Below are 23155 nucleotides of genomic sequence, written 5' to 3' on the forward strand. Positions count from 1 at the left end.
CGTTGCATCATGTAACAAGCTGTGTGACCGGCCGGAGCCCACTATACTGTGGTCACCTCCGTATTAATGCCATACACTGAGTGCACCGTGAGGGTTGGACCCACACTGCAGTACTTCCCATTTATCTCATGAAACCACACAAACAGAGAAAAGTCTGCAGAGTTTACTTTTTTTTCTTTCTTTTCTGCTTCCCAGAATGTTTGTGTCTCATGGTCGAGAAGATACTGTTTGTGTCTTTGTCTTAGCCCAGGGCTGTCAAACCATTTCTCTGCACATTTTAAAGATTTGCATGAGAAAGCAAACTTGATGGAAACACCAAATTCAATAAAACATTTGAATATGTGAAAAAGTATTTACACTCGCTTTAGGTGGTTTTGTCTTATTCTTAAATAGTTAATGCGCTAAATGTGAAATGGAAACAATTTTTCCGAATATGTTCTGACTTGGCGAATAGTGGTCGACCGATACAGGTTTTTTTAAGGCCGATACCGATATTTTAACATCAGTCTTAACCGATCCTCGATATGTGCTGCCGATTTTTTTGGTCCTATTCTTGAAGCCGATATTGCCTTTTCTCCCTCCATTTACATGATAAAAGTGACACAATGATAACTAATGTTACACAAGTCTCAATTTAAACAAAAAATAATGATTTATTACCAAAACAAACAAAACATATAAACAGTTGGACAGCAAACAATGTGTATGTTGTTACTGGCTTTGAGGTGGTATTTTTTTTTATTTAATGTGTTTTTCTTTTTTCTGGTATCAGCAGCAGCTCACCAGAGAATGGCAGATGTTGCACCGAGCCTTGCCTGGTGTTGGCTCAGTGAAATGGGCTAATTGATCAGCCCCGATATATCGGTCGACCTCTATTAGTGAACATTTAGCTCACATGACTGATGAGCTGTTTCCTCTGACATGAAAGAACAATTAGAATTTGATCAGTAAAATCTAATTCTTAAAGACATATTTTATGTCATTGGTTGCCAAAGTTGTCTGATCAGCAACCTCGTTTTATTGCTGTTTTTTCTTCTTGCTTCTTCTCCTCCTGTTTACTGACTGATTAGCCTACAGCAACACATTACACTGCTATCTGTTGACCAAAGTACGTTACTGCAGCTTTGTTTATTTGCTCTAAACCAGTTGATGAGAACGTACCTAATTCGCATTGTCTTTCATGCAACATTTTAAGAATTTCGTTTAAAAAATTGCTTGGACTTTAATGGAATCACAGCATCTTTTACTAAAGAAAACTGTAGGATTTTCACTGTTGATTTGTGATCTTTGTTTGGTTGGTGTTGAAACACAGAAACATCCAACGTGCCCTCAGCAGCCCGTCTCTGCTGTCTGATGTTGGTTGTGGTGAAATATTTCTGCCTACCTCTCCAGAGATGTATCAACATAGTAAATGTTTTATGATTCTAACAGTGCTACAAAAACCTCCACATCCTCCTCCCTCGCTCCCTTTTCAAGATATCTGTCTGAAAACTAACTCACTCGCAGACATTTGAACATTTTCTCGTGTGTGTGTGTAGACTGTGTGCTTTGCTCACAATGCTCAGTGTTGCTCCTATCTCCTAATAATTTACCTTTTATGTTTTACTTTGTACAGTTGACTGTATATACTGCACATTTGTGTGTCAATCTTATGGTCTTACCCTTGGAAACATAAGTTGAGCCAGAAGATTTTTTGAGGTGTTTTGAGAAGCTGAACCAGTACATTTCCTGCATTTTGCTTATATATTCAGTTAAAGTGATGGATTTATCATCATAATTATTGCCAATTAATTTTCAGACAATCAGTTTTTCAAGTTGTCAGGAGTTATTTTACAGATCATTAAAACAAATCTGTACAATAACTAAATGTTTTTCCTTTAATATATTTTTAATATATGTGTGTGAAGTGTTGGACTTTTTACAGATTTCTTTTTTAAAGAAAAATAAATAAAATTTTAAGATTTATTGTAAAAAAAAAAAAAAAATTGCCTTCAATTTTCATTTTACATTTAGAAATATGATGTCTATTTTTCTCTTTTTTACATAGAATTCACTGAATTGATACAGTGAATAATACTGTAAAAAAATCTTTCAAAAAATCTATAATGTCCTATGATATTAATTTCCAGATTTCATCTTCTATTTTACGGTTAATATTTTGGGGGAAAATTTCAGTTCTTTTGGCAAATGCACTTGCATGTAGAAAAAACCCTGGAAATACCCCAGTATAATAATATTGGAAAATATATATAAATATATACTTCTTTTTTATTTTTTTTTTATTTAAGTGCGTATGAGGTAAAGCTTGTAAAATGTTGCTTACACCTCTGTAAGAGTTGCACAGCCTATGGGAATCTGCGACAAAGAGCACTTTAGCTGTTCTGGAGGCTCATTGTGGCCCAACACCCTATTATCACACTTTATGTTGGCATTTCCTTTCATTTGTCACCCCACATATCAGGTCCCACTCACTGTCTGTGCTTTCTATGCATAAATGAAGTCAACATCATAGCGTGTGTGCTTGATCCATTCCAGTTGACACATAATTCCATCACCCATATGGCCTACATATGGTTTGAACACACACATTTTTGCAAACTTTGCTCTCACTTCTTTTCCCCATCTCACTTACACTCCTTATACTGTACTCCTTTACTGTATCCATCCCCTCCCGCACACACACACGCACACACACACACACACACACACACACACACTCACTCTCCCGCCACCTGTGTCATGTTTGACATTGTCAGGAGAGCCAAGTCAAGCTGGTTCTGTCTGTGTGTTGGATTCAGGCCTACATCAACGTTCAGCCCAACTCCGGCTGATTACTGTCTAAATAATCCATCCACACCGCTGGAATGCCAGACAGCCTCAGTGGGCCGGGACCTCCGCCGGGTAACAGAGGATATTTTAGGTGAAGCGTTAGCATGCAAGGAAGCTTCAAATCACACATATCGATCCAAATAATATGAATAAATGAGATGTAGTATATATTCTAAGAGTTGCGTAAGTGAAGTGATGGCAAATGAGGGACAAACTCAAACTTTTTTGCTTCTTTTTTTGCTCTGACAACCAAAAACTAGTCAGAACTTCCCTGAATCCCCTCAGGTTCCGAGTTGAGAGTTTTCAAAGTGTCATTTGTCATCCTTTGAGTGGGCTTTGTCACGGCTTTCTGTTCCTCTGTGTAATGTGTCTTTGTCTGTCTCGCTATCTGCCTCTCTGTCATTCTCTTTGAGTCACTCTCTTTGTCTCTCTACCTTTTCCTTTTTTCTTTTCTAGTCTTCCATTCCTCCATCCCATCACTCACTTCGTTGCCCCCGTGCTCTCAGGAGACCGAGGAACACTTCTCACTAATCAGAGTTTTAAAGTCGAAGATATCTACAGTATATTAAATATCGAAAGGAATCATCCTGCTCTGCTCTTCTCTGTGTGCTGAATGAAACGCACCTCCTGACAAAAAAAAAACAACCAAGTGGCATTCACACCTTCTGCAATTCCATTTGGAGTGACGCTGACTGAGCTCTCAGGGGACGTCGGCAGTCAAAACGTGAGTTTTGAAATTGCTTCGATTCCTGATGAGCCTCCATTGTCTATTATTTCAGAGAAAATTGCGTTGCATATCTTGCCGTGGTGATACCCCTCCACCAGCCCTATCCGCTTTGATTGAATTGGATTGCAGAAATTGCTGTTGAATTAAGTGGATCGCTACAGCAGCACCGTGGTAATTTAGGAAGTGCTGGAAGTCTCATTTTGTTCACGCTGTTATTGCTACTGCCTCTGGTCGTTGTGAGATGTACACAGACTCAGCGCTGGGCATGCACTATGTGCAGAGACGAGAGTTCTTGCACACCGGATTATAGCTCCTAAACTTTATTTGGCCGAGCATGACAAAGGGCAGAAGTATGTGAACATTACACCCAGATGAACACAATCTGCAGCTTTAAATAACATCCTCCTCTCTTCTTGGAAAGTTTTCCTCCAGATTTTGGCTGAAAGGATTTTCTCTCATCTCTCATCAGAGCTTCAGACACACAACTCTGATGTTGGCTCATAAGGCGTGGCTCGCAGTCTGCATTCCAGTTCATCCCAAAGGTGTTAGATGGGGTGAAAGTCAGGACTCTGTGCAGCCTCGTCAAGTTCCTTCACACCAAACTGGAAACAAAACAAACATTCCTTTATGGAGCTGCTTTGCACACTGAGGCGTCGTCATGTTGAAGCGTATGACTATTGACCTTAAAGTTGAAGGCCCGATATTGTATATAGGATGTAATAGATATGCTTGTTATTTTCCTTACTGCTTGGGCCTCGGTGTGGGTGTGTGTGTGTGTGTGTGTGTGTGTGTGTGTGTGTGTGTGTGTGTGTGTGTGTGTGTGTGTGTGTGTGTGTGTGTGTGTGTGTGTGTGTGTGTGTGTGTGTGTGTGTGTGTGTGTGTGTGTGTGTGTGTGTGTGTGTGTGTGTGTGTGTGTGTGTGTGAAACTGATGACATTTATTACATTGCTACATTGCTATAAACATGTAATAACATGTTTATTAGCTGACGCTGACTCTTAAAGAGCCAACTGTAATACAGGAGTGCTTTACGTTAAAGAAGAAAAAAAGAAGAGCATTTTTTATGCGTTATGTCAAAGTCTGTTCCCCCGTCCATATGTGTCTCCCTTACCTTAACCTGCACCAACCTGACCCCTGACCCCAACCAGTCGTCCTTTAAGTTGTTAACATGAGCCCAAGTTTACCTTAACCCCAAACAGTTCTCTCTATAAGGCCAAACCTTAAACTTAAATCCTAACTCCAACCGTGGAGGTGATGCTACGGAGAACACCATTCAGGAAACATCATTTGACGGTAACAGATTTCGACACAACACCTGTATTTTGAAGTTTGGCCACACGAGTTAGTACTGTAGGTAAATATCGTTGTTTCTCCTGCTGTCCTAGTCATTCTCTGTAAAGTCGAGCCATTTACGCACATTCTTCTGGGCTTTTTAGTAGTTTAGACATTTTAAATGCTGCTTAAAATGAACATTCAGCGTGCTGTTCATTGTTTGTTTACATCCAAGTACTTCCAATACGGCTGACATCCAGGTAACTGGCTACAATGCGCTGTGTAAAACACTCTAAAAAGTGCCGGTCAGAGCTGCTCTGATTTTCTTTTTTAATAAAAGCCTCCTTCAAATAATAGCCTGCCCCTATTATTAGCCGGGTCCCAAACTGATTTTTTATTAATAGAAGCCCCGGCTACTATGTTGTTCCCCATTGGTGGAACCACTACCAGTTCCTACCAGAGCAGAGGCGTCCCTCTCTGCCTTTAAAAAAAACTCCTGAAGACCCAGCTCTTCAGAGAGCATCTTCTCTCCTAGCACCACACGAGAACTCTACTCCTTAAAGAATCCTCACTAGCACTTATTACTGCACTAATGGCTCTTATTGCACTATACCTTGATTGTTCATCTTTTTTCCTGTAAGTCGCTTTGGATAAAAGCATCTGCTAAATGACTAAATGTAAATGTAAAGTAACATCCATGCAGAAACAAGCACTTTCTTCCTCTTTTCCTCCATTTTCTACACACCGTTTCACCACAAACCAAACACACACAAACACACACGCACCGTCCTCCACGTCCTGTGCATCAGTCCGACCGGCAGCTGGGATGATATAAACTCAGATAACGTCCTTTCTGCTCAGTGAATCTTGGAGTTATTGACGACGCCGTCGGCCCGCCTGGATCCCATTATCAAAGTGTCTTCAAAGGAGACTAATTGAATTAGCGCAGGGATCTGTAATTGAAAGCTTGCTTTTAATGATGCATTGTGGTCTCGCACGGAGCCGGGCGTCGACATTCATCAAACGTCTCCCTGTCATGACAGATGGGATTGTGTTGTGCTCTGCAGCATCAACATTATCAAGGGCATCGGGTTTGTTTGATCCGAAGAAACTGCCTCAACTAAAATTTTAAAACCAGTAGACCAAAATTCCCTCTGACATTTTCAATTTTTATGTTTAATCACTCAGCAAAAAAACTGAATTCTGCAATAGTTTAGCTAATGAAATGTAAACAGGTATCATCCTGACATGGTACACCAGCATTGGTTTGCTATAATCTCTGACCTCAGTGACTGACCCAGTAAATAAGACATGGAAGGTCATGTGCAGTGAAGTTTGATCATGATATCCCCTGACACGATGAAATGTGTCCGTGTCCTCTCAGGCGGGCTGCAATGAAACTTCTGAGTGCCTCCAGCGAGTGGTGGAAGTCTGAAGATAGGTCGTCTGTGAGACCAGCCCACCTGGAGTGTGTGTGAGTGTGTCAGTGTGTGAGTGTGTGTGTGATCAGATTTTCTTTGTTGCCTCATCCTGAGAGGGGTCACACACCCACTGACCCAGAAGCTATTTGTGTTTTTTTTTTTTCTTTTCCCTGACTCGTTTCTCTTTTCCATCTGTGTGCTGCTCATTTTTTCTTTGAAGTAAATTGAAGATTTTTTCCGTTTTGTTTAAATTTGCTGCCGTCAATCATCAACATGATGCACAGTGACCTGAAAATACCTTAGAACACCTGTGGTGAACTTCAGAAGCAGGGATCCTCACCAAGTTCTCTGTATGATAATAATGTTGAATATTATTCGAACTTCATCTTCTATCTATCTGCTCCCAGATGGTGTGTAGTGATCTTCAGGTTAAAGGTCAGAGGTTAAGGCTAATTTATAGTCTCTGGTTCAGTGTTTTCATCCGGTCGTGGACATATGGAGCTCTGCTGGAGAGGACACAGACACCAGTTAACAGTGATGGATTGTGTGTCTGTCTTTCTCTCTGAGGATTTTATTCCAGTTCAGCATGTCCAACATGTCATGTTTTGTCTTCATGGCTTGTGTGTTTGTCAGTAAGGAAGGAATATGCATCAGTATTTGCTTCCAGTTGGTGAACATTTGTTTTCGTTACGTGTGCAAGCACCAATAAACAGAAATCCACAATTACTCTTTTTATCTTTAGAGCTAAAATGAAAACATTTATGCTCGTTGTTATCATATTTCAAAGGACGTTTTAATTATGGTCATACTAAAACAAAGATGATGGAGTTGTTAGTATGGCTGGGCGATACGGACCAAAAGTCATATCCCGATATATTTAGGCTGAAAATCGATATACGATATATATCCTGATATTTTTATCACAAAGTGAGAGCAAATGTTCAGTCAAAGTCAAAGCCAAATATGACATGTCACAAGTAGTTTTATTGATACCATTTATTTAAGTGAACATAAATACTGTATAACTACAGGAGTACCTTTTAAATAAAAATCAAAGCTCCATAAAGTGCACATTTAAATAAAAAAATATCTTAAATAAAAATTGCCTATGAAATTAAATAGGCCAATCTTTTTCTGAAACCCTAGTAAGGGCAGCATTTACATATAAAAGAAAAAAAATTGAACTATATCGATATGGTCTAATTCCATATCACATTTAAAAATATATTGATATATTTTTTATATATTGATATATTGCCCAGCCCTACTTGTTTGGTAGATTGCATTTAGACTTTTTGAGTCGGAGCACTCAGTTTTGGCTGAAGAAAAGCAGCCTAAACAAGTTTAAAACTGGGAAAAGTTTGGTTTAAATCGGCATCAAAGAATCAATAAAGAAGTCTATGAATCCGACCAAAAAACTTCAAACATCTGTATGACTTTTCTTGTATTTTACTGTATGGATACATTCCTATTGGTATGAGTGTTGGGTGGTATATTACAGAGTTTTACAACTGGCCATTGTTAACATAGTTGTCACCCAAAAGTATTGAGAATTAATGCACAGATCTACTTAAACAGCGAGCTGCATAAGATATCTGTGATCAGGCTGCCTGGGCTGATGTCCGTTTTTTTTTTCTTTTTGGCCACTTTTCTGCTTTTTAGGTAATGATAGAGATACAGAGTGAAAGGGGGAAAGAGAGGAGAAGATGTGTAGGAAAAGGCTCCAAGCCAGATCTAAAACTGGGCCCTCCTGTGTTGCATGAACTAAGCCTTAATGGTATGCACTCTACCGCTGAGCCCAAAGACTTCCAAGCTCCTCAGGTTCACCTCAGTGAAGGTCACACTTGCACCAGCTGTTTATTTCAGGAAACATTTGCTAAATGTGAAAAAAGGTTGATACTCCTTAACTCATGGTGTTGATTTGTTTTTGTAAAATTCTACATGTGAAAGACTTCTCACTTTATGTGATGAAGCTTTTTTTTTTTTTTTTTTAACTTTCCTGTAATTAGCACTGTGAGCTGTCAGCGTGACGGTATGTGTCAATGTTTCTCACTATTGCATCAGTTTAAATGACTTCCTGCAAAGTTTTTTTTACTGAGTTTGACAACCTGTAGATGTGCAACTTCAACATAAAACCTAATGATGACTTTTGTTGTAAAACCTTTTGGGAAAGTAATTATTAATATTTAAAATTTGAATTCTGTGTCAAAGAAATGATATGATCCTGGTACGATGCCACAAATGATGAAATGTTATCGTTATTTTTATAGATTTGAATCTTTAGTGGACCTTAAAAACGTATTCAACATCACTGTGTTTGCAATTTCTCTTAAAACAAATTCTGGCAGCATCTTCAGAGAGCCGAACCATTCCTACAAACAAAGACTGTGTGTCTATGTTCACACATCCACATCAATTTGCATGTGACAGTGTGGTCAAAGTGGCAGGAAAGGGGAGCGGGCAGCACTTCATTAAAGTGCAGCATTACTCCACTCACTCTCCTCCCATACATACACACACATACACGCCTGGCGCAGACCACTTCATTTAGTCTGAGAGATAGAAAGGACAGGCCCCAATGGATTCTCCTATTAATCTTTAATGAGCCCTCGGGCCTGAAAACTGCCCGCCAGCCTCTCCTTCCACGTCCAGGAAACAAACAATGACTCGGCTGGAAAACACATCGGCCTCTCGTCCTCCTACCTGCCTGCCTGCCTGTCTGCCTGCGAGCCATTAACCCCCCAACTCAGCCCTGAATTATTAATGCCGCTATCTATCTCTCCGCCCACTCCCAGGAACGGGAATGGGCGACGTCTTGATGTTGTGGTTGGGAAAGTGTGGCCGAGCCTTTCTGAGTGTCTCCTTCTGGACTGAGGAGAGGGAAGTTGAAGTAAAAGCTGATTGGTCCATCTGTCAATCAGACTAGTTGTTGCTAATGCTGCAAGAAGACAGTATTCTTATCTTCACAGCTGATAATATGTAGTCTTTTATTATGTTCTTGCTTCTTCTCTTCTTTTTTTCTTTCTTCTGTGGGGAAAACTAGATTTTGGAAGCTACAGATATCAAAAGGATGCAGCAAAGACATGAAGAAAAACTAGCTTTGGTCATGTAGACATAACCAACCATGTAAACAACAGACCATGCTACATTATAGCATGAATAAATCACACTGTGCTCCATTTAATGTATAGGTACAGGTTACTTTAAACAAACGGGGCCATCACACAGGATGCTGTCTGACAGATTCTTTCACTCATAACAGATTGCTTTATGGCATTTTTTAAATTTTAAACAACCACAAAAAAAAGCTAGCAATTGCAAAATCATGCTTCATTTGATATCTTTTTGGCAGTTTTTAAAAAAAAATCTTTTTATTTAATTTGCATTTTACTTATAGACAAAAACAAGAGTAAAATGAAGTAAACTTAAGTTAAAAGAAAATAAAAATAAAAAGGATAGGGGTGGGGCACACCACTCTAGTTGGAGCTTTTATCATTGTCCATTCGGTCCACTGAGTAATTGACCCAACTTTTTTCGTGTACACAGTCCATTTACGCCACCGTTGGTCCAGGGTCCCTGCTTTCTTTCTGAGATAATGCGTCAGCCTTTCCATCGAGTAGATCTCCTCAACAATACCCAGCCATTGTGTTGAGCATGGAGGGTCAATTTTTAGCCAGTTTCTTGTCATGGCCTTTTTACATGCCAGGATCAGTATTTTGAAGAGGTACAAGTCCTTCTGTTGAATAGTACTGTCTAGAGTCATGCCCAGGTACATGATCCGGGGGTCCTTGGGTATCCTGTAAGAAAAAATCTCTTCCAGAATTTGAACCACTCATGTGGAGACACATGTCCAAAAACATGAGTGTGATTGGCACTAATCTGTCCACATTGTCTTCAGTAATGCTGTTGTTCACCTAACTGTATACTTTTGATGTGTGGTGTAATGAAGAAGCGAATCAAATTCTTCCACCCAAACTCCCTCCATCTTTTATAGGGCAGTTTTTTTAAGGGCAAGTTACATTATTGGGCTAGTGGGTAGCACTTTCACACTCAGTAAGAGGGTCGCAGGTCCGAATCCAGCTTATGGCTCTACTAGTGTGGAGTTGAATGTTCTCTCCGGCTTCCTCCCACAGTCCAAAGACATGCAGTTTAGTTTAATTGTTGACTCTAAATTGCCCGTAGGAGTGAATGAGAGTGTGAATGGTTGTCTGTCTCTATGTATCAGCCCTGTGATAGACTGGCGTCCTGTCCAGGGAGAACCCCGCCTCTTGTTCTTCCTTCAGAGCAGATGGACCTTTAAAACAGATAGTGGAAAGAATGAAAGGCCAGTTAAAACAAATCACTTCCATCAGTTGAGTTTATTCCCTTTGAACTGCATTATCTCACACAAAAGCCCATTTGGTAGTTGTTCTGAAGCTTTCAGTGAGAGTCCCAGGTATATCATCAGCATTTTTGTCTTTATTTGATAGTGGAAGGGATACAGGGTGAAAGTTTCTCTACAACAAGGAAACTCCGTCTGCTGATTAAGATCACGTATGATGGAAAGCTCCACTACAGCGTCTACATGAGTAGTGGGGTGCAGTGTTTGACCCATTATGTTGATCTGTCGTTGGGCAAGAAGCAGCAGGCTGTGTGGGTGATTGAGAACCGTTGCATTAGATGGAGGCCATTATTTTTCATTTGCTTATTGTAATTATATTGTTCCAGATCTGATTGGATATATCGACCCCTGGCAGCCTCTATAAATCAATACATAATGCTATAAATGCATTCTTTACCGCGCACATCTCTCTACATTTCTCTAATTTTACTTCCATCTCCATCACAACCTTTACCTTTTATTATCTTCTACACACACACACACACACACACACACACACACACACACACACACAGAGTCTCAGCCTGACTGTAGGATAGAATTGTCAGCGTGCCGGCAGATTCCTCAGAGATGCTGCGTATTGAAATAAAGGCTCTGTGAGATGCGTGCGTGTGCTGTGATGAATGCCGATCTCATTTGCTCTTCCTCAGATAGCGACTCCTCTCCCTCTCTGATGTCCCCCGGCCTCACTTCCTCGTCTTCTGATAAATATTGAATAGTGTTAGATGTGTTTCTGAGGCTCTTTGAGTTGTTATTGTCTCTGTCTGCTGTGCTTTCTTCTAATCCGGCCTCTGTGTGCTTTAGATCGTTTCTCCTTCGTATGATCATGAGGGTGCATGGCTCCTCCATGCATTTAAATAAAGGCTGTGACTCCATGTAGTACGGGTGAATAAATCAGAGGCTTGCACAATATGGTAGAACACATTTTTGGCAATGTTCCTTTTATAAATGCTATAAATGCTCGTGGTTTTTTACACGTCTCTTTTATGGTGCTGTAAAAATCCTGGAATGCAGTTCTGCTGTCCACTGATCTGAGAAATGTCTTTTAAGAACCACACTGTCGTCTTTATAGTCCTCCACATGCTTTTTATCTTCCAGCCTGTTGTCAGGACATCACTGCAAAACAATTTAATGCTCTTCCTCATCGGGGCGTCTGTGGACTATAGTCCTCCGGTCATGCAGGAATTTATAATTTTTTCCATGTGCTGAATACCAACAGGTAGAGAGGGAGCAGAGTAGCATTTGAGTGGCAGCATGTCTTCGTTTTAAAACATTTATGTTATAAATGGTTGTATTCTTTGGGTCTCAGGGTCCAGAATTAACACCCACCAAGGGGTTAGATTTTTCCATTTGGTGGGTAAATCATGGAGCTATTTGCAACACTGGCGGGTAACTGTCTGTCCCAAAATAGTCATGTCATAAAAAAAGTCTATGCTAAGAGTCTATATTGTGTTTTGGTCCCATTTAAGGGGGACGCTGCTTCTGTTCCTGCTGGTCTGCTCCCAGCTATCATAAGGCTAATAAACCGTTACGTGACGACATTGACAATGTTTCTAGGAGTAACGTAAAGGTAAATGGTGCAACATTAAGAAAAGAAACAATACTTCTTGAGTTGTATACAGGATGCTTAAAATGATGATTAACTGTTGATAAATATATGCGAATATATCTATATATTCTTCCTATGGCTTCTTTGTATTCAACATTATGTTTTATTATCTCAATGAAAGTTACCGAAATAAATATATTTGTGACAAAAAATGCAGTTTTTTATTTTTTGCCATTAGATTTTTTTCATCTACCAGTCACGTTGGCTGGTGAATAAAAAAGAATATATGGACACTGGCTGGGCTGCACAGATGACCATGTTAGTTGCTTATCCCTTTTATTATAATACATTTATGTTTATGAATGCTTTGTGATCTGATTTGTTTATGAATATGCAAGATACATTGGATCAAGGGATGTCGATTAGATTAACACTTGTTTTTTACATGGTCCTGAGATAAAAGAAGGAAAAAAAAAACATGAAAGACAAAAACTTTAAAAAATACAAACCTTTCTTGTTGATGATTCTAGTAAACTCACCTCTTACCACGGATAAATCATGACCTAATATTTTTTGTGAGCCTTTGCTGATAACCCATAAAGGAACCAGTTTAAATTGTAAATCCCTACAGATGAATGTAGACACGCAGAGCTGCCTCCTTGTCTTATTTGCATCCGTCTGCCTGTGAAAGCTGCGAGTGAGACTCATTCTTTCTGTTTTCATTGTGACATTCTGCACTTTTAGCTGCAGGAGACGACTTCTAAACTGAAAGACAGCAGTCACACTGTTTCTCACACATGCACACACTCATCTGCTGCCCTGTAGCTGTACGTCCTCCAGGCACCGAAAGTGTCATGGCAACCGTACGGCAGCCACGGTAACGGCAAGCTCATTTTCATACTGATGAGGCGGCCGGCTGCCGGGGAGGCCCGCGCTGCTGCTCGCTCCTCTCTCCTCTCCGGTGTCGCCCTGAAATTTTAATGACCTTCTTTTCTTTGCTTCTCATTTTTCTCCTCGTGGCTCTGAGTGCCCGTCTGCATGTGAGCGTGTGTTTGTGCGTTCACGTCACGAGTCTCAGCTCCAGTATTCACACAGAGTAATCATCCACACTTGACACAAGAGGAGAACAAAGGAAATGCATTTTTGAATGCATCAGAATTTTTTAAGGGCATGTATTTTTACACCTGTGGAAGACCTCCTCCGGTCTGCTCGTCTCTGCCTCATCAGGTTAGCAGCTGCGCCTGCTCTATAGCTGCTGAGGCATACTTTTAGTTTTCTAGGTTTTCAGTAATCTCTTTAAATGACGAAGAGAATACAGCATGCAGCAGAGGTCATGATTCAAGTTCAGACCCACTTGTTTTGAATAAACATGCTCTCTGAAGCCGTCTAACTCTTCTTTTTCTTGTTTGCTACAGGACGACGAGGCCAGAGAAGAAGAAAACGGCAGGATCGAGCCGGTTGGTCGAGCCGACTCCTGCATGGACCACACCCCCGTGAGGTCACTAGAGTAAGTCCTTCAGTCATGGATCAGCTTCCTCATTCTCCTCTTCTCTGTATCCTCACATTCCTCACTGAAACCTGATCACCTGATGATCACATTAATGAATATTTAAGCAGCTTTACCACCAAATGTGGCATCCACCATTTGGGGGAAAAGTAGCACCTGTTCTCTGAATATGACTTTAATCTGAACATTCACAGTTGCAGTATTGAAGATGGAACAAAACATTTGCACAAATGTGGATGACAGCTTTTTCCAAATGCATAGAGATTTGGAATGAAACCCATTTTTTTGTCACCACACCTGCATAACCAAAAAGAAATGTCTGTTATTACAACTCCGGTCCCCTTTTGTAGTTTTGGCCATCATTTCAGGCATCATAATTGGACCCAACAGATGAATCTCGCTCAGAGAGAGATGTTTCTGTGCTCCCAGATCTGCAGTTGAGCACAATTATAACCAGTAGGAGTGATGGCCAAAACTATGAAAAATACCTTGATTTTACCTGAGTTGACCTGGGTAAATCAGCTCTCTCCTCTTTTCTACATAATAAGTACTTTAAAGGTAGACCAGAAAGTTCTAATATTGTAATCCAGGTTTGTTTGTAGAAAATCTCATTTCAACCCTGCCTCCTCATTTGCATAATTCTCTTTTGTGAGAGCAAAATGATCCTCGTCTCGCCATCAGAGCTCTCCCACGCACTAACCCATTCAGCTCCTGTTATTAACAACTGTGTTTTGTTTTGTTATTTTGCTCTGTTGCATGCTTCCAGTTTAATATGCAGGTATGGTATTGTTATTATTCCTATGATTTCCCAGAGACTCCGGCTTCTCCCGCCTCTTAGTTGTCAACAAGGGGCCCATTTTCCCCGAGCTAATCATAGTCATTGTATCAAAGCTGTGGGCAGATTAGATTTGGCATCTTGTAAAATGTGCCTGTGTGTGGATGTTTTACAGCCAAACACACTAACAGGTAAAGAATGCTGCCTCGGAAACGCAAATAGCTGTAACTTTTGTGCTTTTAAGGAAGTCAACTAAATTCCTAAACGTCTAAATGCAGTAAAATGATATACAGCTTCATCAGGAATGCATCTGTCTTAGAGTTTGAATTAATTTCCCCTCACAATCATTATTCAGTCTGTTTTGTTTCAACTAGTGCACAGCAGTTAGACATAATCAGTTTCAAGTTTCCAGGACCAAACCCTGAAACATTTACACCTGAAACGCTGCACGTCAAAGTGTTCAACTGTCGCTGAATTTAAATTGAATTTCAAACACATCATGATGTTATTTCATTTCTGATGTGGGCTGTGATTGGCTTTCTGATTCACTGCAATGTGACACACAAAAGAAAACAGGACGTGGTTTTGTTCTGTTCTGCAGCTCCAAGCAACATCGTCAGAGTGAGCTTTGCATGTGTTTTTAATACTTTGAGTTGTGGTCCGTAGCACATTATAGTTGCAAACATCTGCACAATGAAACAGTGACATCAGACATGATCTAAAATGTGACACTTAGACCGTTTTACAATTTATAGAGTTTCATCTTGAGTCTTATGTCAGACTTTAGCCACATTGTAGGATTGTAGTTTTTTTCTGCCCAAATGTAACTATGCAGCATTTTGCAGTTCAATTCAGGTGATTCCATAAAATAATCACAGCTCTTACTCTCTCATGAGTCCCTTTGAACTGGAGCATCTTTAGCTTCTGAACTGTGACATTTGCCTGTAAAAACAGAATATTCGAGCAGTGTGCAGTTGAAAGAGGGATTTAAATCAAAACCTTTACATTTCATTGGACGGCATTAAAGTTTAGCACAAAGATATAGAGGAAAAAGTCTGCAGCGACAGAGTTGTCAGAAAGCCTCCCTTAAATACGCTTCAGCCACACTGAAATGAGGTGGTTACTGTCACCAAATTCTATGGATAAAGGTGTTTCTCACCCACTGATAACCAAACGCACATAAAACCATTTTATCTGGATGTTCAGAAAGGGAAAACAGGGATTTTGATGTAAAAATACTGATGTTTAGTACTGATGTTTTTGACATATATTTGGCACATATCAACAGATAAATTAACAATAAACACAAGGATCAGCCATTAAACTCGTAAAATCTATTTTTTTTTTATTTCACTGGGACTTTAAATTGTGTGTGTGATGATTTTAGTGTTCCTTCTTCTCCCTTACATGTGTTGATTTATTTGGATTGCTCTGTTTTATTGTCTTCTTTTTGTCAGTCTCCTCAGCACCTTCTTACTTTCTGTTTTAATTTATTGACACCGTTCTGTTTCTTTCATCATCATCTCATTCCCTGTTTTTGTTTTACCCCACATGGTGTCTCTCCTCTCCTCTCCTCTCCTCTCCTCTCCCTTCCTCCCTCCACACCCATCCGCCTCCACCCTGGTCTCCATCCGTCACCGTCTCCCAGAGACATAGTCAAACTGGTGGAGGTGTCAAACGACGGTGGGCCCCTGGGAATCCACGTGGTGCCTTTCAGTGGCAGGGACCGAAGGTAAAAATATCCGGAGCAGAGCCCTGGTGCTGTTCAGACAGAACAGAGGAGAGTGAAGACAGACATAGTGTCCACAGGGGCTTAAACATGCCCAAAAAGGTCATAGTGGTTAAAACATATGTCAATAAAGGACTGAAACAATATTTTAAGAATCTTAGAATCCGCTAGTGTTTATCGTTAGACTTGTAGAACACAGAGATCCCTTATTTAGGTAAAAGTACTACTAGCACACTGTGAAATTACTCCACTACAAGTAAAAGTCCTGCATTTAAAACTTACTGAAGTATAAGTACAAAAGTGTCAGCATCAAAATGTACTTGAAGTATCAAAAGTAAAAGTACTGGTTATGCAGAATTGACCCACTCAGATTGATTCCAAGTATACAGATGCATCTCAATAAATTAGAATATCATAGAAAAGTTTGTTTATGTCAATAATTCAATTCGAAAAGTGGAAATAACACATTATATAGACCCATTACACACAGAATGAAACATTTCATGCCCTAATTGATTTAATTTCTTCAAATTATAATGATAATGGCTTACATTTAATGAAAACCTAAAATTCAGTGTTTGATATGGAAATGTGGAAATGTTCTGAAAGTATATCCATCTATATGACTCAATACTTCGTTGGGGCTATTTGACTTAAATTACTGGAGATGGACTTTTCCATCATATTCTAATTTATTGAGATGCACCTGTATATTATTGTATTATTATTGGGCTCGTTTTAACTACTTAATATACTGTTAAGTGCTTGATTTTTTTTTTTTTTTCAAAGAGTTATCACTTTGAAGTGATAACGTTTTTCATGTTAAATCTCGACCTGAAAAGAAACTAAAGCTGGCAGCTGAAATACAATATTTGCCTCTAAAATGTAGTGAAGTAGAAGAATAAAGTTACATAAATTGGAAATACTCAAGTAAAGTAAAAAAATACCTTAAAATTGTACTTAAGTACAGTACTAGAGTAAATGTACTTAGTTACATTCAATCACTTAGTAGTGCACAACACAAAACGCTATTTTAAAAAAAAATGTTTTTGTTCTGAATTGAATGAATTAAAAACAGTCTCTGTTAATATTATAAGAGACTGGACAGTCACAGTTTGACTTTAACTTAGCTGTGTTTTATTAGTTTTGCTTGTACTGGACACCTGACAGCTTTTAGATGGAAAAAAAGAAGAAAGAAAATTGCCCACTGACCCCCTCAGCTCATGATTGATCGGCCTTATTGTAGTGTGTTGTATAGAGGACTTGGCTTTTGTTAAATTTGGTTTCTGGTAAGAAAAAAAAAAAACCTCATTAAATGTGTTCATTTTGGCTTTTTGAAATCTGCAAGAAACTCTCGAGAGAAGTGTTCTCTATCACACATGCATAGCACACATTCCTCTCTGATGCCCCGGTGTAATCACTTCATCACTTAAACAAACACAATCTCATACACACACGCATACACACAAACACACGCATACACACAAACACACATACACAGGTTTGCATGGTCGGCATCATGAAGCCATTTGCCAGTTTACAGTGATCAATCATGCTTGTTTAGGGTTTGCAGGTGACCGTTATATTTCTCTGCTGCCGCTGTCACATCAGCTTTACGTGATACAAAGGATACGCTGAGCAGCGTGCATAACACACACGCATTCATGCATCACAATCAGAGGCACACACACACAGCTGGAACAAAGCTGTAAAGGAATTAGAGGAATTTCACATCTGGTTTAAATATACCCAGAGAGGCAGTTTTTCTGAGGTTGTGATTCAAGTCATTCAGCCTTTAAGTTACAAGAATCCAGTTAAAAAGCTCAGTGTAGTGGAGTGTGTAACATTGTTCAAAGCTGACATTTACATTCAGGTCCTAAAAGTGTATAAAAGCAGTGTAGCCTAGTTATATATGGGTCTAATGCTTGATATGTTTTCTAGTGCCAAGCTGTTTAGTGCCACAAGCTGCACAAATGTCTCAACTTTCTTTATGTATGACTCTGCCCCGAGACTCACAAACACAGTCAGCGACTACAAACTCACTGTCGCGCTTTATTGAAAATCAAGATCATATCACTTTTCTCTCTGCCCAACTTAATCAACCTAAAAGCACATTTATAATGCACTTTTCTTTTATTGGGGAAACGTCAGGGTCGGCGTTATCCCGAGATTAAGATGCCGGGCTTTCATCAGAGAAATAGCCCCTCCACAGCAAATCGCATTGTGTTCTCACTCAAATTCAATCAGTGGAATTGTCTCTGAACTTTTTCAACTCCTGAACTTTTCTGCCCTCTCTGTAATCACATTTCCATTCATATTGAATTATAAGCCTGAGGCGAGGGCAAGTATTAAACCCTAAAATCAACCCAATTTACCTAGGCGACACTCGCTCACACTACCTCTGGAAAGCCTCGATACACACGGACACAGACTATATACCGAAGAGGACTCGATTAGGTTTGTGCCGTCTTTCCTACCCGCGCTTGATTTTCTTCCTCAGACTTGGATCTATAATCCGCAAAGCGCCCTTTCAGGTGAAGTTAGCCTCTCGCTGCGGATATGCGGGGAGGCATAAGCCAGTTTTCCACACCGGATTACAGGGCGACAACGGCTGCAGCTCAGCACGGTTGAAGTGCCACAGCGATAGACCGGCCTCGCTCCAATTCGCCTGCTATCACTGTTTAATGGCGCTGTTTTCTGTCACTCTCTCAGAGCACTTTGTTTATTTTTTGCTTAGGTCCTCGGGGTTAGAAAATTAACACCTGCAATGCATCAACCCCCGGCAGAACTACAGTGGAGTTTTTCAATGTGTTGATTGCCTTTGAATAGATGCCTCCCCCACACAGCCTCTAACGCGCCCTGATGTGATGTGGCTGCTTTCTCTCATAAGCTTCATTGGTACACTGATGATGCAAATGACAGGACCGCACTGTACGCTCTTTTCAAGTAGCGAGTTATAAAGCAAAGGCAGCAATTAGCCATAGCTCTATTTTTTGACCCAGAAAGCTTTTCATTAACACGAGACACACTGATTCTTCAGCTGACGATGGGAACGGGAATGTTTGTATTCAAGAATGCATCTTAACACAGAAGCCACACACACAAAAAAAGCACAGAGTTAGAAATAGAGAGATTTTACAGGCCTTAAGGTGAACTTTAGAATCCTGGAGGGATTTGACAGGTGAGCCACGAAACACAGACAGGTACATAAGAAGATTTCTCTTTTTGCTCTGTACACAGTCTGAGTGCCTTTCTGGCAGGGTTTTGGAAGTGTAACTGCCTTCAAAGAAAGTGAAAGTGATTATAATTCCAGTCCTGTACATCACACTGCAGTGCACTCTCCACCTAAAGCAAAGCAGCCATATTCAAAGCTCAGATATCATCTTGCATCTTGTTGACATGAACTTTTAAACCTTTCAGGACTCTTGGCTTGTTGGTCAAGCGTCTGGAGAAGGGGGGCAAGGCCGAGCAACAGGGCCTCTTCCTGGAGAACGACTGTATCGTCCGTATCAATAACGGAGACCTGCGAAACATCCGCTTTGAACAGTAAGACAGCAGCTCACAGGACCCACTGCTGAGCTCTGGTGCTCCCTGGACTCCCTGTGTGATTCGCTTCTTCCCTCGCCTTATACTCACAGTCCTAAACCCTTCTTTTTGCTGTTATCCTCTCTCCTCATGCCTTTTGTGACCCTCCTCTCTGCACTCCTGCCAGTGCACAGGCTCCCCCGCCGCCTGTCACTGTGCTAAGCTAACCTTTCCCTATTTAACTCCTGTAGGTCGCACCCTCAATCGCTGAAGCGGCTCCCTGCAAGCGTCTCAGCCTTTATTCCCCTGTGTTTCAGTAATAGCTCCGCTGGACTCCTATTGTAACACCTCTCTCACTCCTTCCATTGCAAGGAATGGGAATAAGGCTCCTAACATTCACAGCCTCTGCTTTTCAGCTCTGCTCCCATGCTTTCATTACCAGCCTAACCAAACCACCTGCTAACTCCCCTCCCACTCTTCTATATGCTGCCTACCTTCCTACTGCATATATAATGTTATATACTGAAAACCAATGATGCATATACGTGTTTCATTTGATTCTCACCTGTCAGCATGAATGTATACTTAATGTGTGCATGTTTTCAACCTTAATCTTATTCAATAAAATGTTGATACACACATAAGGCAACAAAGAACCAAATACACAAACACACACGATGCATTTCTGTCTCATGGGATTTCTCCTGCAGTAATCTAAAGGTCCTGTTCACCCAAATTATTAAATGCATACATAAAAACATGATCTAGCTGGAATCTATCTTGCAGATAGTTTGATTTTCTTTAAGGCTTTGAAATGTCTATATCTGAGATTATCATCGCCAGTTTAATGTCCACTCCAGTACAATTGAGTGTTGCTTTAATAGCAATATCTTTTTCACAAACACTGATCGTGTATTTTGGAAAATGCGAAGGACCTGCTGTCAACAGTTCCAACAAAATGCATGCATGCATTTTTTTCAGTTTTTTTTTCTTTTAGGTGAGATTTTTAGATTTAGATTTTTTTAGATAAGCACGTAGTTGGTTTCTACCTCATCTGCACATGCATCTGATTCTTTATCTTACTTTTTCTTCAGCTCTTATTTGAAATGTGCAGATAAAGAACTAACAACTTTAAAGAAACCAAGAAGAATAAGAGCAATTTCCTTGGTAGAAATAGTCTCAATATTCACCTCTGGTGTATTGGAGTAGAGGCAGGAATCAAAGACACCAGTAGGAAATGACACCAAAACTTTCATCATAAGTACATGAGAGAAATGTTATAATTTGGGTGAACAAACCTTTATATCTCGCTCAGGTTATGGCCTCCCAGTCAGCCCTGCTTTGTGCCAAGTAATAAATGGGAATAAGGCTTCTATAGATAGTGTTGTTACAAGAGAATGGACAGTTGTTTTTTTACAGTATTTTTACAAGGCAGCAGATAACATCTTGCCTGCTACTTAATTCAGCCTGGAATCGTAAAGATGCCCAGACAGGACGCACAGGGAAGGTTATTAGTGGCTGGGAAAATAGGCCTGGAATTTCACTACAAAATTCTCATGGGGGCCAAGTTTTCTTTGGGGGGGCAGGGGGAGCAATAGAGATTCTGGGGCCCCGGCTTTTTCCAGAACGTCCGTGCAGCTGTCGTGGCGAGGGGCGAGCCATACCACAGTCTGCTTTATTGAAACAGGTGGTGCTAACAAGCCTCCGCTATTACAGAGTGCTGACAGCCAACATAAGTTTCCATTCACACCTACTGTACATCAGCTCACACCGAAAGGGGGGTTTAAAAGAGGATTTTCTGCAAACTATCCGTCGGATAGAGGTCTCCTTCATCTGGAGCCAAATGAGGGGATTATGTGATGGAGCTGTCGGGGAGGGTTCAGTCTCTTTTTAGAGCCGCTCACGCTGGCAATAAGTATTAATTAACTTGTCAGAATGTTCAGGTGGGCGAAGATGGGTTTTATATATAGACCAGGGGAGTGTGAGAGAGAAATATCGGGTGGATGTGAAGCTTTACTAGGCAATTTTGTGCAGACGAGCTCAAAAAATCTCTCCATCCTCTTCACAAATCTCTTCCTCCTCTTCTTCTCCCAGAGCTCAGAACATGTTCCGCCAGGCCATGCGCTCTCCTGTCATCATGTTCCACGTGGTGCCGTCATCCATGAAGGCCCACTACGAGCAGCTGTCCCACGCCGAGAGAAACCCGGCGTACGCCTCAGGCCGATTCAGCCCCGACTCGCTGAGCGGCAGCACCGTCTCCGGCATAGACCACAACCCCCAGAGGATGTCCCGCCACGGTTCCCAAACTCACCCGCACTCCCATCTGCATCCTCATTCCCATCCTCACCCAGAACAGACTGACGGCTACCCTCCTCTGACTCACCCGGCCGTCTCTGCAGCCAAGCCGCCAACAGGACACACCCCCTCGCCACAGAGGGGGGCTAATTCAACAGGAGCTTTTACTAAAAAAGTCGGCAGGAGGCTCAACATCCAGCTAAAGAAAGGTGAGGTGGAGAAAGGTGGGACAGGAACTTATTTTCTGCAATACTCAGTTAGAAAAATGATTTTTTGTGAGGCACAAGAAGCTTTAAGGGGTGGTCGAGGAATCTCCTGCAACAGGCAGCCAATACCTGACAAGGAATACGGGCAACACAGGGATCTATGAGTCCTCATTTTGTTCTTTTTAGCATGGGGGGTCTCTCTCAGGTCTTGAATTTCAATTTCTGACTGGAGACTAGGGTTGTCACGATACTAAAATCTTCAACTCTATACCGATACTCAGGAAAATATTCGATACCATTTTCGATACCACCAGGAAAAACAGAAATATCTTTATTAACAAGAAAAATGCAACAGTTGTGCAAAAAGAAACTGCAACTATGATAACAAGCTTCAGATACTCGATACTTTTGAAAATGAGTATCGTATCCGGATACAACATTTTAATATGAATACTTTTTTGAGTATCGATACTTTTGACAACCCTAGTGGAGACCGAATGGTCAGTAAACCTAGAAACACGCTTACAACTTTCATTATCAGAAAAGTTCTTCATTGTTATTGTGAGAAAACATGGCAGTCCCTACATTATGCATTACATCATTTGTTTTTTGAGGATCACGCTTTTCTTTCCAGAGGCTCTGTTGAAATCTCCCCTCATGCTTTGCATTCCTCAGGCTTCCAGAAACAAGAGCGACGCCTTGTATCTCCCCTCGTTTAGATTCTGGCTTAATAAACAAGCATTTTCCCCATTCCTGGATCATCAAACACAAAGTGTAGGGACTGAGAAATGACACAGAAGCATGCAGAATATGAGGAATGATGTAACAGGCTTAATGACATGCAGAGAGCAAACAGCAGTCCGGTAAACTAAAGGTGGCGATACAGAAGGAGAGGGGATGTTGGGAATAAAACTTTGGTGACATCTCCTCGGTGTAGGCT

The 23155-nt window shown here is 40.7% G+C and overlaps 1 protein-coding gene across 3 annotated transcripts in view; it reads left to right on the plus strand.

The window, feature by feature from the left end:
• Nucleotides 1–23155, plus strand: part of LOC131979811 (partitioning defective 3 homolog) — a 293005-nt gene that overhangs the window by 131629 nt on the left and 138221 nt on the right. For all 3 annotated transcript variants that reach the window (XR_009395141.1, XM_059343852.1, XM_059343853.1), the window contains exons 6-9: nt 13594–13685; nt 16109–16192; nt 19610–19735; nt 21809–22218. Coding sequence is in view for 2 of the 3 variants with exons in the window: in XM_059343852.1 (XP_059199835.1) it covers nt 13594–13685; nt 16109–16192; nt 19610–19735; nt 21809–22218 (712 nt within the window). In the remaining variant the exon portion in view is untranslated. The remainder of the gene's footprint in view (nt 1–13593; nt 13686–16108; nt 16193–19609; nt 19736–21808; nt 22219–23155) is intronic.

The sequence above is a fragment of the Centropristis striata genome, chromosome 11, assembly GCF_030273125.1.
Source record: "Centropristis striata isolate RG_2023a ecotype Rhode Island chromosome 11, C.striata_1.0, whole genome shotgun sequence".
NCBI lineage: Eukaryota > Metazoa > Chordata > Actinopteri > Perciformes > Serranidae > Centropristis > Centropristis striata.